The following is a 14,780-nucleotide window of genomic DNA, read 5'->3' as shown; positions in this document are numbered from 1 at the left end:
ATAATTGGCGCGTACACTTCTGTTAGGTGTTTGGCCGAGCTCCTCCTCCTATTTGTGGTGTGCGTCTTGATGTTGTTCCACAAATGGAGGGACCTACAGTTTCAAGCCGACTCCGAACGGCAGATATTTTTATGAGGAGCTTTTTCATGGCAGAAATACACTCGGAGGTTTGCCATTGCCTGCGAGGGGCAATACCTAATATATATATTTAAGATATTACATTTCGTCTAAAAAAAGTATTTTTTTAATAAAAGCAAGAAACGAGCATGTACATTTTTCAAGTGCTTTTATCGCTTTTGCCCTTCTTTCAATGCGAATACAACTCCGAACGTAGAGGGTATAACAGTTAATGGCAAACTGAAATTGTATGGAAATCTTTCGCCATGAACTCAAAGCAAACTATCAAAAATCGCCAAAAGGAACGTTTCGCTTATTTCTGCTTTGTTTTGTTTCCCCCTTTTTTTCAATTAAGAACTCTTGCTGTAGCTGCACCCATCAGCGCAATTCCTTCGTTACACCCTGGTGTCAACGGTGCGCAACCAACGCCCGCACTTCCCAAACTCCATTGCGCGCTTTTTAGGCGAACTCACAAAGCTGCCTTTGCGATTTGCCACAACAACGAGTTTACGTCTTTTGCCCAACGCTTTGAAGTGCATGCGTTGAAGCGTAACCAGTTTTGGGATTTATAAAAGATTTTTATATTTTTTATTTTTCCTGCTTCCCTTATTTTAGCTTCTTTCCATTTATTGCTTTGCTTCCTTTGTGATTTCTACGTAAATACAATTGCAACTTTGCAATTAATTCAAAAATATTTTTTTTTTAATTTATTTTCGTTTTGCAAACCCACTCATTATTTACTCAGCGGTTAGGCTAAATCTTACAAGCATACAAACATGACCACATGGGCACTTAATCTCTCCACAAACAACAAGACTGCTCAACTTTCAGAGTGAAAACTTTTTATTGACATTAAATTAAATAGCCGTTAACGGTACACCCACATAGTTACCCAACCATTGCCCCACCCGCCGCAGCATTCCATTAGCTACACTTTTCACTCCATCGCTAACCAGTTAGTCAGTTGGCCAGCTAACTTAGCTTGGTGGGAAAGCACTTAGCATCATTTTCGATTTTCTTATTTTAACAACTTTTTGGAACTTACCTTTTTCCTCAAAGTTGCCATTCAGCTTGATGTCGATAGATTCGAAGTATTCCCTGGCGTAGTGGCATTGTTCGTGTGTGCTTGCAACTTTGCTGCTTGAATCGCGTTGCAAGCGGCGTCGATGATGTGCGTGCTGTTGTTCATGATGTGCGTGGAGATGATGGCCGTCGAGATTTTTTGCACTGGCTGATGGCAATGCCAAGCAACTGCTGGCCACCACAAGAGCAATGCAAACTTGCATTAGCAGGCGTAGATAAAACGGCAACAACGATTGTCGTGGTGGCTTTGTGGCAACAGCCGTTGGCGCTGTTGCAGCATTCCGATTGCCAACTTTGGTCGAGTTGTTGGCCATTATGTATTGCGTGCTATACGCGCGTTCGTACGTGTGTGCGCGTGTGTTTGGTAACAAAATAAAAAGTCGGCGATTAACGCAAAGGAGAACGAGTTGAGGGGTTGTTACTTCTGTGTTATTGTTGCTGTTGTTTTGCTTAATTAAGTTTCAACTGATATTTGTCGGCTGAAAAGCGATTTACGCAATATTCTTAATTTTGTGCTGCTGCTTTTATTCGTTGTTTTCGCTGTTGTTGTTGAATGTCGGCGAACGCCTTTGATATTCAACTATGCAAATAATTAAAAAAATCACTGCCTGTAAATGGTTCGAACTCAAAAATAAGATAAAACTGAAAAAAAAGAAAAAATAACCGGTCTGAGAATTTCGTTTGCCAATTAACGGAATATATTTAATTTTCCTTCAACTGTACTTTTTGTTTGTAAAGAAGCACTTTTGCCGCTGCGGCTCGTTGCACTACTTGATCAGCTGACTGCTCACAAGCACAACCTTAGCTGAACATGAAAAACCACGTGTTGCAGGTGGCGCGTACCTGGCTAACAATGAACTACACACGAATTTTCGTGTCACAACTTGCCACATGCGACCGTGCACTGCATTCAAGTACGTAGGTAGATGCGCACAAATGTTGGGTTAGGTAAAACCTTGTAAATGCTATTGTTTGTTGTTGCTTTTGACATACAACTGCTGACACAAATTGTTTTTCTCCCTTTTCGTTGCCAAACGCACTTAGACTTAGCAGTGGATTTTTCTTTTGTGTTTGCAGTTTTGTCAAATCACTTGCGCTGCGTTTGTTCTAGCAGCTCTGCACTCTACTTCCGCGTATTTTTCAGCACAGCAGCTGGCGTTCAGCCACTTGCCGGCTATTTCAAGCGCTGGCAACAATTGTGCGCTTCGCAGTGTCTAAAGATAGCTGCGCTTCACCGCCTTTCAGCGCACACACATACACACGATGTACGCTTGTGTGTGTCGCTGAGATGAGTATTGCGCCAAATCGAGTTGCCGCGGCCACCTTTTGTATGTCCCTGCCTGCGCTATTATTTAGCAGCAGTTTAGTCAGCTTTATTGATTTTATTGCTTGGCCTTAAATTTGCTGTTTTACGCAGCGGCGCATCTGCCAGTCGGTCATGTGTTCATCAGCACAAATTTTCTCGCTGGCGCCGGTGCGGGCAGCCCATTCAACCGACCAACTAACCGTCCAACGGAGCAACGCTTTGTTTGCGGCGTACTAATCGTGCACGGCCAATTGATCAACCAATGGCTAACACCCCTCTCGGCTTCCTGCTTCTATAAACGTCAGATTTTGCTATCTTTTGCGCGCGCACACAACCACACACTCGCTTCTATTTACTTACGTGCGTCTAATCCAATTTGAGAAACGCGTCCAACGACCGCATGAAGCACACGAATATAACGCGTCGAGGCGATATCTCAGCGACTGACAAACCGAGCCAAATGTACGATCGTTCGGTTGACTATCGGCCGGGATAGTGCGCGAGGCGATGCGGCTACGCTGAGAAAAAGCCGCTCAAGCGAATAAAAGGCAAACAAACGACGTTTTGTTTTATTTCACTTGTTCGTAGCGTTGTTGGATGTGAGCTGTTGGCTGTTGGCTTTTTTGCTGTTGTTTTTATTGTGGTTTACACGTTTCGTCGGGCGTGCTGGTGCTGAGCTATATGTATGTGTGTATGTGTGTACATATGCAGTTGTTGACGTGTGTGAGTTGGCGAATTTAATGTGCGAAAAAGTACATTAAAAGAAACGTTTTCGGAATCTAAACAAAGTATTTGATTTTGTCACGCTTCTATTTTTTCGTTGAACTTTACTTTACGAAACTTTAAGAAGAATGCCAATGAGTTCGCTTTTTCGTAAGCCTCTCGCCTAGCAGCTGATTGCTTTGCCTTTGTGATTCACTCGCTCACGTTCATTGACTCACTAACGCACTGCCCTTTTGACATCGGCCCAAGAGCAATAGGCATTCGTTGAGCATCCAGCTTCCAACAAAACTAAAGCACCATTAGCGCTTGTTCCCGCACTGGCTGCGCTAAAGGTTGACGTCGTCGTTGGCGCTGATGTTTTTGTTGTGGCAGCGCTAATCATTAATCACTCACCATGCGATCTTTTGCTTAGTTCTAAATATTAATCTTTTACGTTGCGTATGGCTTCTTCTTCTCGATTGCAATAATAATAATAAAAACGCCTAATAGAATTGTGACATAATCGCGGCACAATGGCGAAACAAAAAGCACTTAACAACTCACTAAGAACCCGTTAAATGTCAATGTGCTATCGGCACCGACACTGACACTGCAGCACTTTCCGAAGCACAATAATAAAATTTAAAAGAAACTGGCACCGCAGAAACCCTGCGTTAGGTTGAACTAAATAATTTCCGTTTTCTTTCAAATTCCGAATTGCGGCGCACCGTTTCGCGAACTTATTTATCTTTCAGATACGCTACTAAACACTATTTAATTTCAAGCAATCAATTTTGCCATTACATATTTCAGATTTTCGCTCGACGTCATACACTCGACGCTCGTTAGTCTGAGTGCTCTTGCTTTGCGCTATTGTATTGTTGTTATATTGCTTTTTTCGCTTATATTTTATGCATCGATTCTGCTACTTTTTCATTTACATACTTATTTGAATTATTCTTTTTCTTTTGATTTTACAATTTGTTTAATTTTAAACTTTGCTCGTTTTGCGAACACTCACTCGGATCTGCGTTTGCTGCCTATCTCACTGTGTTAATTATATGTTGTTGTTTTCCTATTTCTTAATCGGATTGCTCGCGTTCAAGCAGCACTGCTATAAATACACGTCCAAACGATTCGACAACTCGTTTACGTTTAGTATTTGAAAAGCGACAAATGTTCGTTGCAGATGGCATCCAACATCCGGCAGTTCGGTTCGAACATGTTCGTTGTTTATGTTCGCTTTGGTTGCGGTTGTGCGTTTGAGGCGGAGAAGAATGCCGGTAAATGGGTAGAGCTTTGAAGAGCAACACAGTAGTGGCCATAGGAAAAGGAGAGGGGAAAAACATGCATTAATGAAATCTACAGTGAACTTGCTAAAACATGAACTAATTTATACATTTTGGAAAAAAACACTGGAAGCAAAAATATATACGTTTGAATTTTTTTTTGAAAATTAAAACAAAATTCTAAATTTGAAATTCAATAATTTGAAGAATAAACGACAAGAAATTACTATCGAAAATTTTTCTTACCATTGACTGCCAATTCGCAAACGTCATCTTCAAATTTTTGAAGCGCTAAACTGTCATATATAAACATTTTAGACGTTAATTAGATTAGATTAAATATTTTTTTTTAGATTTTTGACCAACCGTAACTTTTATTTCCCGACTTTAATACAAAAAATGTATTTGGAACCCGAAGCACTCGTAATGAACCCGAATGACTCGGGTTTTTCCCGACCAAGGGCTGCCGCCTCAGTAAACTAGCCCTGTCTAGTGAACAGTCTAGTCTATCATAAATATTGCATATATTTTGTTTGAAAAATAATGCCTTTTCTACATAAAAGCCTAGCACAGTTTTCGTGTCAAATTCTAAAAAAGCAGACCCGGAGCATAAGAAACGTTTGTGTCAAAATTTCTTTATAAAATTGCATGCCAAATGGAAAGATAAGAGACTGTGTGAGACTTGTCTGTGAGATAAAAAACGGGCTTTTGGACCAATATTGGTTTAAAACTAAGAGAGTTCGTATTTGGGAAAACGAATTTTTGCTTTTGTCTTTTTCATATTGATAAATTCTTGTTATGTACACATCGCGAAGCGAAAAATACACTTCGAAAATAGGAACACTGAATTAAAAAAGTTAGGCTACCTCAAAGAATTATTCATTTAGAACTTTTGTAGGTGGAGCCTTAGAAAGCTGCGTGAATTTTTTGCCGTACCAACAAAACTCCGCAACTTTTTTACTGACTATGATCTTTGGACTATAATGTGGGGTTTCCCAAACATCTAAAAATCCAAATTGAAAGTTGTATTCAACTGTACCTACAACCTACAACTCAGAATTTATCATATATATTTTCAATGCGATTTTTGTTGCACAGAGGCGTGTGAGTAGCTTGGCTGCAACAAGGTAATGATGCGAGTCGATGTTGGGTCCTCGGATCGTACGTACATCTAGAACATTAGAGGCGTGTCTTCCATCTATCCCAACATTATCGATCAACCAGATCGCGTTTTTCGATTAGGAGCTAGCCAGGTAGATTGATGTATCTTCTTATGTTGGAATCTGGCGCTGCAGACCACTATGCTTCGAGCCCCGGTATAGTCGATCAGCCTCTGTCCGTTACCGGATGTTTCGCTGTGCAGGCTGAATTTTCCGACTGTGGGACCAAAAATTCCCTCCTTTCCCATCCTGGCATTGAAGTCGCCAAGCACGATTTTTGTGTCGTGGCGCGGGCAGCGCTCGTAGGAACGTTCCAGGCGCTCATAGAAGAAATTTTTGGTCGCATCGTCCTTTTCTTCCATCGGGACATGGACGCAAATGAGCGAAATGTTGAAAAATTTCGCTTTGATGCGGATTATTGCGAGACGCTTGTCCACCGGAGCGAACGACAGTGCTTGGCGACGGAGTCTATCTCGCACTATAAATCCAACACCGAATTTGCGCTCCTTTACATGGTAGCTGCAGGAGACATCGCAAGATCCAATGCTCTTCTTGCCTTGCCCGATCCATCGCTTTACTTAAATGGTAGTGATATCAGGCTTTACTCTCAAGAGGGCATCAACTAGTCGGGCAGAAGCATCTTCTCAATTAAGGGACCAGACATTCCAGTTGCATGCCCTCAAATCATAGTCCATAGTTCATTTGAGGGGGTCGTCAGCAGAATAGCAGCAGTTCTCATCCGAGGCTTTATTGTCGTGTTCAATGGGACATTTTTTTTACTTGGCGTGTCAGAAACCCAGCTCAGAAATAGATATCCTGGTATGCTTCGAATACTCACCGTAGCTCGCTCTTAAACGGATGTTCGGGAGCTACCTTGAGGATACTTGGGTGAAGCCCGTAAGTCGTGAGCTGCTTGGGCCGATTGCAGAAGAGTCGTCCTGACCGCTTCTAAGTGAATGACAATCAGGGACTTTCGCCACTTCTACACACGAAACCATCCAAACTGACTTAATACACATTTTATTAATAAACTGGCATGCAAATTTATTGGACTAGGGCCCACTCAAATCAATTGTTGAATTTCATTTAGTTATTCCATTATCGCAGAGCTTGTGAGTCATTTCTTTTGTAATTTGGTAATGGGCAAAATTCAATCTTGCTGATTTCCTAGAAACATGGTAGTTCAGAAGAAATCCTTCGAATGAAAAAAAAAACAAATCTCGCGCTGTCTTCCCTAATAATTTAATTTATTTGTAACAGCAAAGTTCAATTTAATCCTACACAAAATTGCATCGCCTCTTATTGCGAATATGAATCTCAAATTAACCGTGAAACCGCAAGGTAAAACACGAAAGTGTATTTTTTTTTAACATCTACGCACTTCACTTACGAACCGCATTTTCCTCACATTCCTTACCGATTTGTTTCGAACTTCACACCATTCGCTGGCTCCACTAGTGAGTAATCACAGATTATGCACATGAATGGGTGTATGTATGTATGTTTTTTTTTTTTTTTTTTTTTTTTTTTTTTTTTTTTTTACGAGGAGGAAGCATCGAAAGCCTGTACCCCGTCAGTGTAGGACTTTAACCCAAACTAAACCTCCTACCGTCCATGTACCGATCCCCTCCCGGTACTACCGTTAAGTAAATCGTCGGGAAGGCGGTTGAACTCTAGGCTCTACGTCAGTTACACTTCACATGCAGTCCGTCAAAAGTTGCATGTACTTTAATCCTCCCCCAGTTTTGTTTGTTACCGAAGCAAACCACCCCAGTTGGGCCTGTCCACCCCCTCCCACCATACTTGTCACACGTCGACTTAAGAGTTCGTTCCTTTGTCAAGTATCGTCTGTTTATCTGCCGCTGACCTCGGATATGTCTGCGAGCTTTAATGCATAAATTATTTGGCTAATTGCGGCCGAGATCTTATCCCACGCATACTTTGAAGACATCATGATGTCCACTATGTTTTCTGGTACTATCGGATCATCTGATAGTGAAGCTAAATCCTCTCTGATAGTCACAAATCGCGGGCATACAAAAAATACATGTCTTGCATCTTCCTCTTCATGGCATATTCGACATAAAGGCGAATCACGTATCCTAAGGCGATGTAGATACTTCTGGTAGCAACCATGGCCTGTCAAAAATTGCGTTAGCTGGAAATTAGGCTCACCATAGCTTCTATTTAGCCATTTTTCGATTTTTGGGATTAGTGTATAAGTCCACCTTCCCTTTGTCGCGTTTTCCCAACGCTCCTGCCATTTCAGCATGGATGTAGCCTTCTCTCTTTTTATGATCGCGGATATGTTACTGTGGTCCTGTTCTTTCTGCACGAACACTCTCGCTCTTTCTTCCGCCAATATATCTATCGGAATCATGCCTGCGATCACCATTGCCGCTTCGTCAGAGGTGGTTTTATGTATGTATGTATGTGTGTATGTATGTATACACTTGGTACTAACTATTTCCATTTCTTAATTATTTAACCAACCATAAGCAAGGTTGAAGGCGCGAAGGAAGAAAACGAAAACTGGAATAAACAGAGCCCTGAGGGCCACAGAAGGAAACATCAAAAAGTTGATGTGAAATTAAAAAGCTGCCACCGCCATTAAGATAAACCTATATTTTATTATATGAAACCCTTTTTCACACTATCTTCGTTAAGTTCGCAAGTTTTGCTTTGGCCTATTTCGGAGTGGTAAATACGCGCGATATACACACATATACACATACGAATATATGTAGTATTCGGTATACCAGAACTTTTCTAAATGCAACAAAGCCTCACTTACGCCGTTGAATGCTTGGCCGGTGTTTTGTGGTGTGATGCCCATGGGCAAGAGCATACATGCGCAACTAGGAATGATTAACAACAAAAAAATTTGCAATCCTACGGCAGTGCGTCACTAAGTGGAGCTGCGCGATTGCTAAAGAGAAACAAGGAACAAGACCGGCAAATAAGCAAAACAACTTAAACCAGACTCATAAAATGTAAACGAGGTGATTAACAGGCGGTGACGCGTGAGAAATTCTATGAATGTAAAAATTAGTTTTAAAGTTTCAAAAATTTAGCGATTAGGAAAACTATTCATATTTTTTTAAGTCACGTATACTAAGAGTATATACATATATACGACTATATACATATACATATTGGTTATGTTAGGTTAGCCTGGTTGGCAACAAACCACGCATAGACCTTTTGGTCCCTAGCGATACCAGATGGAGACCGACCTCTATGAATACCTAAAGTAGCCATCGTGTAGGATGACAGCGCTTTTGGCGAATCTAAGCAGCGCTGGGAGATCCGCTTTTGAGACGTCCTCCAGACCCTCAAACAATGGGGCGTTTTTGATAATGCCGGACAAACGCACAGAAGGTGTTCTAAAGTTTCCTCAACATTCTCTCTGTATTTCCTGCATATGTCCGTGTTAGCAATCCCTATCTTGTACGCATGTGCAACCAATACATTATGACCAATGACAGTTCTGCAGTCCTTTCGCGAGAGCGTAAGTACGAATTGAGTCAGTTTTTTGTCGTTAGATCTACACATGACTTTTGCTGTTTTGTATGTGGATTGGTCCACCTAGCTTCCACTCGCCTTTTCATTGTATATTATATTTAGCGGTTTTGGTATGTCGTTCTCTTGTTCAAAAGGTAGTCTAACAGCGCTTTTTGCTATTTCATCTACTATTTCGTTTCCCATAATATCTTTGTGACCAGGCACCCAATAGATGTGGAGCCTACTGTTTGCGGCTAGTTTTTCTATGGCATTCCTGCTACGTTGAACATTTTTGGACTTAATATAATACAATATGAGCTTATTGCAGCTTGACTGTCCACGTATATATTAATTAATGAGTTTCTTCTTGTTTTTGTGTAGGCTAGCTCGGCGGCTTTCCTCACAGCAAAAACTTTCGCTTGGAAAATACTGCTCTGGTCTGGCAGCTTGATAGGTTGCCTTATCCCTAGTTTTGAGCAGTAAATACCCGCTCCCACTCCATCTGAAGTTTTAGAGCCGTCTGTATAGATGTGAAAAGTTCTATGGTCAGGCTTCATGCCTTTGTGCCATCCCTCCTCTTCAATTGTAGTGCGAAACCTTCTCTCCCAACTAAAGTACGGAGTTATGTAGTCTATGCAACCTGAGCTCCACTTTACTATTGAGCTGTGACCAAAGGTTCTGACATATACATATACATACACATAGAAAAAATAATAAAAAAATGGAGGAACCGTTATTAAAAAAAAACAAAAACTTCTTCTATAAATTGGTGGTTCGAGCCCGGGGTATGGAACCTGTGCACTTCTGAATGGTAGTCACGCACCAACCTATTTGGCCAAAAATAACAATGAACCTGTAAATTTGATATGGATCCAATTATATTTCAAGAAAGAAATTACTTTTACTTTTGATTCCGCCCGAAAAATGGTCTACATTAAAACGAATGCGCTGAGCATTGTTTGGTTATGAGATGTATTTGTTAAAGCCGCCTCAAAAAACATGCTTCTACTCAAAAAATTGTTCGATCAATATCTCAATCCTGGGTGCTGAGTTTCCCATTTCTTAATGTACTGGTCATCTCGCTCGAGCTACTTTAATAGGATGGTTATATTGGCTGTCAAAAATGAAATTTGTATTTGATAATATTGCCAATTTTTAAGGAGACACTTAAGTCAAAAACTGAGAAAACAAATAAATTTTTTTGTATTCCATTTTTTTGTTTTTGTTTCCTTGTTCACTCCTCTCGGGAGCAAGACTCAGTTCTGCGTTGGTTTCGCTAACCTCTTTTGATTTCTGTCAAGGTAGGTGACTAACCTGCCGCTACCTGTCCTAAGTAGTGGGAATGCCCACCTGTCGTTGCTTAGCAACAACGCCTTCTTACTGCTTGGAGCGCCATCTGTGTTTCAAATTTTTCTGGCAGAAGGATCGCACAGATGGTTGAGGACTTCACTAAATTTCGTGTGTTTGCGCTATTACCGCGCTTGTCCGCTTCCTTTTTCTTTAGTTTTTTGCTTGTTTTAGCAGCTACAATGCAAATAACGCGCAGACTATTGTGCGGGAGTATAGGATGGAAAGGATAAGTTTTTGGCGTTGAAGAATGGAATTGGAAGAATTCTTTTTTTGTTTTTTTGTTTTAGAAATAGGGAAAGTTGGTAAATTTGGAAAAGTGCGGGGACCGTGCTTTTCATGGGATTTGAACCCACAACCTCAGGGATGGTAGTCTAGTGCACTTACGCTAGACTACCGAGGCCGATCCCACGATATGTTATCAAAATTAGGAATAGAAAATTACTATTATAGTTAGTTACAATGTTTCTCGATAAGTAGAAGTGGCTTAAAAATCTATGACTCTGAAAACACCCAAGTAAAAAGTAATAACGGAACTCCCTCATTTCGAAAAAAAGCAATTTTTTTTACATTTTTAGGTTTTGAAAACTGACTTCAGAATCCTGATCGGCGACCCTCGAAAACGCTTCTAATTATACTCTTAATTTTATAAATGTTGAACTACTTCAGTAATTTGGATCTTCTGTAAAAATTGTTCTTTCTTATCCTTCGGTAAATGTTTCTTCCAATGCAATGAATCGATTTAAAACTGTTTACTTTTTATTTAGAAGGACTTCGAGAAGCAAATCCGATAATTTGGCATCAATTGATTTGCATAAAAGGGCCTTAGTGATATGGCTGAGTCATTTCACTTAAAGGCATCAAAGGGTTCCTGGCTATTGTGTCAATGAGAGTAATTGTAGGGCCGATGAACTAGCGAGACTTGGCACTAAGTTGTCTGATGAGTACACTGACAATGACATAGACCTACCTACAGACTTCTAAGCTACTTATTTTTGAGGAAATTGTAACAGTAGCGAATAAAAGATGGCGTAATGAAATTACCTGCAGAATCGCTCGACAATTATGGCCGACTCTCAATGCTAAGCGAACAAAATCTCTGCTATTCCAAAATAAGCACTTAGTTTTTGCGCACTGGATTCAGTTATAACAGGGCACTGCCTAATAGGCAGACACGTCCAGAGGATGGGCGTGCAAACACATGACTTCCACAAAAATTCTCTCGATGAGTAAGAAGAAGAACCGATGCTATTGTTCTGCTCCATCCAGACGAAAATTTACCATTTTCGGTAGACAATTTTTTAATAAATTAGCAGATTTCAATACTGTGGAATTTAGAAATCTTCTACAGTTTTTGAAAAGTACACACTGGTTTTAGGAGAGATAAGAACAAACTCCCCACGCCGCAGTACAATGAATTTGGGTATGTCCTTTAGTGGACTACCGCTTCAAGCCAACCTAAGCTAAAATTGAGCTCGATACAAATACCATAAATAAGCCTTTACCATCCGTGATAAAGAAGCTTCAAAAAGGTGATTTCTATTACCCGTTAAATGGAAGATTTTTAAATCGAACGCTTGTTATACATCTGGCCTTCCACACTCGGCAAGCGGCGGAGGATTCGTCAACTAAGCTGAAACCCCAACTCTCATTACACTGCGTTCATATGGGCGACTTTTGTTGGAGCAATTTTGCGAATTTTCTGTTTCACGCAGGGTAAACTCTGCTGCAGGACACGCCCACTTACTGGTATTGAGAAAAATGATGGAATCTGAAAATTATAAAAGATGAAGGAAAATACAAAGCGAATTACCTGAGTAAAAACAACTTGTTGCTGTTCTATTTTCCTCGTCGTCTCCCCTCTTCGACAAGTGCTGAGTTGAGGCAACAAGAGTTGCTTTGGGTAAGCTTGAATTCTGAGGCCTAACATCCTTGGATTCCTATCCTTTAGAAGGCTCTTAGCCGCATTGGCTTCGTTTTAATAAATTATATCTAAGGAAGACACAGAAAATACGAAGAAGCTGCGATCGCAGCTAAGTCATAACCCACGACGATGGAGAGAAAGCAAAAGGTAGCGTTATTAGCGAACCAGTACCTTGAGAATTTGACAGTCAGCTGATTTTCTGACGTAATAATTGAATAACTGTATCAGTTTTATTGCTGCCGCCGTAGCCGAATGGGCTTGTGCCTGAGTACCATTCGGAATTCAGAGAGAGAACGTAGGTTCGAATCTCGGTGAAACACCAAAGTAAAGAAAATCATTTTTTCAAATAGCGGTCGCCCCTCGGCAGGCAAAGGCCACCCCCTCGAGTGTATTTCTGTCATGAAAAAGCTTCTCATAAAAATATCTGCAGTTCGGAGTCGGCTTGAAACTGTATGCTCCACCATTTGTGGAACAACATCAAGACGCACACCACAAATAGGAGGAGGAGCTCGGCCAAACACCCAAAAACGGGTGTATGCGCCAATTATACGTATATATACATATATAGTTTTTAATTTTTATTCATTACAAGCGATATTCTGGCGTGCTCTTCCCTGCTTATTCAGTTGCGCCGTCATAGCCAAAAATACGCTCACGGTTGTCGCAATCTTGAAATCGATCAGGATACCAACACATTCTCTAATCTCTCTTTCCACTCGTGCGTACTGAGAGTATACTTTAATATATTGTAATATTCTTCCTTCTTCATTTTATTTAAGGGAGTCTGTGCATTTTCCTTGACTGTAGAAAGAGCAAGTGGATCAGAAATTGGTTTTGCTGGGGTTTTCCACTGGTATTCGAGTTTATATATTGGTATTAGAAATGGAATGAAGCATTTCAAAATGTTGAATCCTTACTCTACTGCAACCTCTTTTTTCATTTCAGCTTTAGATCGTTCAGAGGGTTTACTGCAATCTCTTTTGAAACCTTTCATTTCAGCTTTAGTGATTCACAATTATGGAACACTCATATGAGGAAAAAACTCTATCCTTTTCGGCCATCAAAAATATGGAATTGCTCTCATTTCTTCTATTTCGTTCAAGTTTTTATTGTTTTCATTTATTTCGATGCATGAGGCCTATTGCCTGCAGTTTCTACTGCGCCTTAAATAAACTTTAATCGCACACATCCGAAGTATCCTCACACATACATACCCATATATTGATTTAAATAACTTATTACATTTGGCCTCATCCATATGCACATATATACACACATACTCGCACATGTGTAAGTGCATATGCATCCGTTTATGAATGCCCGCGATTCACAACAAAGTATGAAGAAGAAAAAAATTCAAGTACAAAGCAATGAGGCAGAAAAAATATTCCATGTTGTTCTTGTGCTTCGCTCCTTTCCGATCTCATTTCGCATTTTTATGCCGCGAGCGCGATTCGTATTACCAACTAGCAAGTCGTCTCATACCACTTCTACATTCACACCCAAACCTACGTGTCCCAAGGTCTGACCCTAAGGTAAAGCAAGGCGCTCTCCGCTGTTCACCTGAGCTTATATTCCATTTGCAATCACATGCATATACATATGTATGTGTGTGTGTGCGTGACTTTGTCAATATTCAAAGTTTTCTGGTCTAACTGGTTCCAGGCTGGCTGCTGCACACTGGGATGATGATTCTCAGTTTTGGCATTCCTGAAGCGGACTGCAGAAGAATAAAAAGCACAAGCGGCAGCGGCATGAACAGAGGGAGGGGCGGTGGACAGTGTAGTTAGTTTCATTTTATTTGCATTGCATTTTTGTGTATTCCATCGTTTTTTTGTTTTTGTTGTTTGTTATTCATTTTTCTTAAGTTTCTTCACTTTCAGCTTTATGGCCTTTTTGCTTTGTGGTTGACTAACTGTTGGCTGCCAAAGTGGCTGTTCGCTGTCTTCTTTATTGAAATTGGAGAAGCTGGTGTAATTGTATAGGTGGTTGATTGCAGGAGGAGGGGGTTGAGAAGTGGTGCAGGCTTGAAATATTTCTCGTTTTCAACAAATCGTGTTGCACTTATTTTGTTTTGATGTTAGTTGCTCTTGATAGCAGTCATTTGGCAATGTGTGCACGTACGGATATGTGTGTGTGTGCGCGTTTGTGTGTGTGGTTGCAATGTGTGAAATTAACGCTTCATTTGTAAACTCGACCAAAGCGGAGTTGCAACGATTACAGATAAAAAGACAGAAAATTGTGCAGAAAATAAGAATTATTAGTTATATAAATTTTTAATGCTTTCAATTTAATTTGCGTAAAATAAATTTAATAATTTGTAATAAATAAATAATAATATATTAAGG

The 14,780-nt window shown here is 40.4% G+C and overlaps 1 protein-coding gene across 8 annotated transcripts; it reads right to left on the bottom strand.

The window, feature by feature from the left end:
• Positions 1–202: 202 nt before the first annotated feature.
• Positions 203–4,349, bottom strand: LOC128861338 (division abnormally delayed protein-like). Of its 8 annotated transcripts, XM_054099412.1 has the most exons (3): positions 2,867–4,349; positions 1,163–1,842; positions 203–1,098 (listed from the first exon to the last, which is right to left on the bottom strand). In XM_054099412.1, the coding sequence occupies exons 2-3, from the start codon at positions 1,512–1,514 to the stop codon at positions 1,055–1,057; spliced, it is 396 nt and encodes a 131-aa protein (XP_053955387.1). In that variant the 5' UTR covers positions 1,515–1,842; positions 2,867–4,349; the 3' UTR covers positions 203–1,054. The 8 variants fall into 8 exon arrangements, with proteins under 8 accessions (XP_053955387.1, XP_053955380.1, XP_053955382.1 ...); XM_054099405.1 differs by having other exon boundaries at positions 203–1,842; XM_054099407.1 differs by having other exon boundaries at positions 203–1,780.
• Positions 4,350–14,780: the final 10,431 nt, after the last annotated feature.

Source organism: Anastrepha ludens, chromosome 4 (assembly GCF_028408465.1).
Source record: "Anastrepha ludens isolate Willacy chromosome 4, idAnaLude1.1, whole genome shotgun sequence".
Classification (NCBI taxonomy): Eukaryota; Metazoa; Arthropoda; class Insecta; order Diptera; family Tephritidae; genus Anastrepha; species Anastrepha ludens.
This window is presented reverse-complemented; position numbering and strand designations above follow the sequence as displayed.

Coding starts and splice junctions, on each gene's coding strand:
- LOC128861338 (XM_054099405.1), bottom strand. CDS start 1,514: ATGGCCAACAACTCGACCAAAGTTGGCAATCGGAATGCTGCAACAGCG.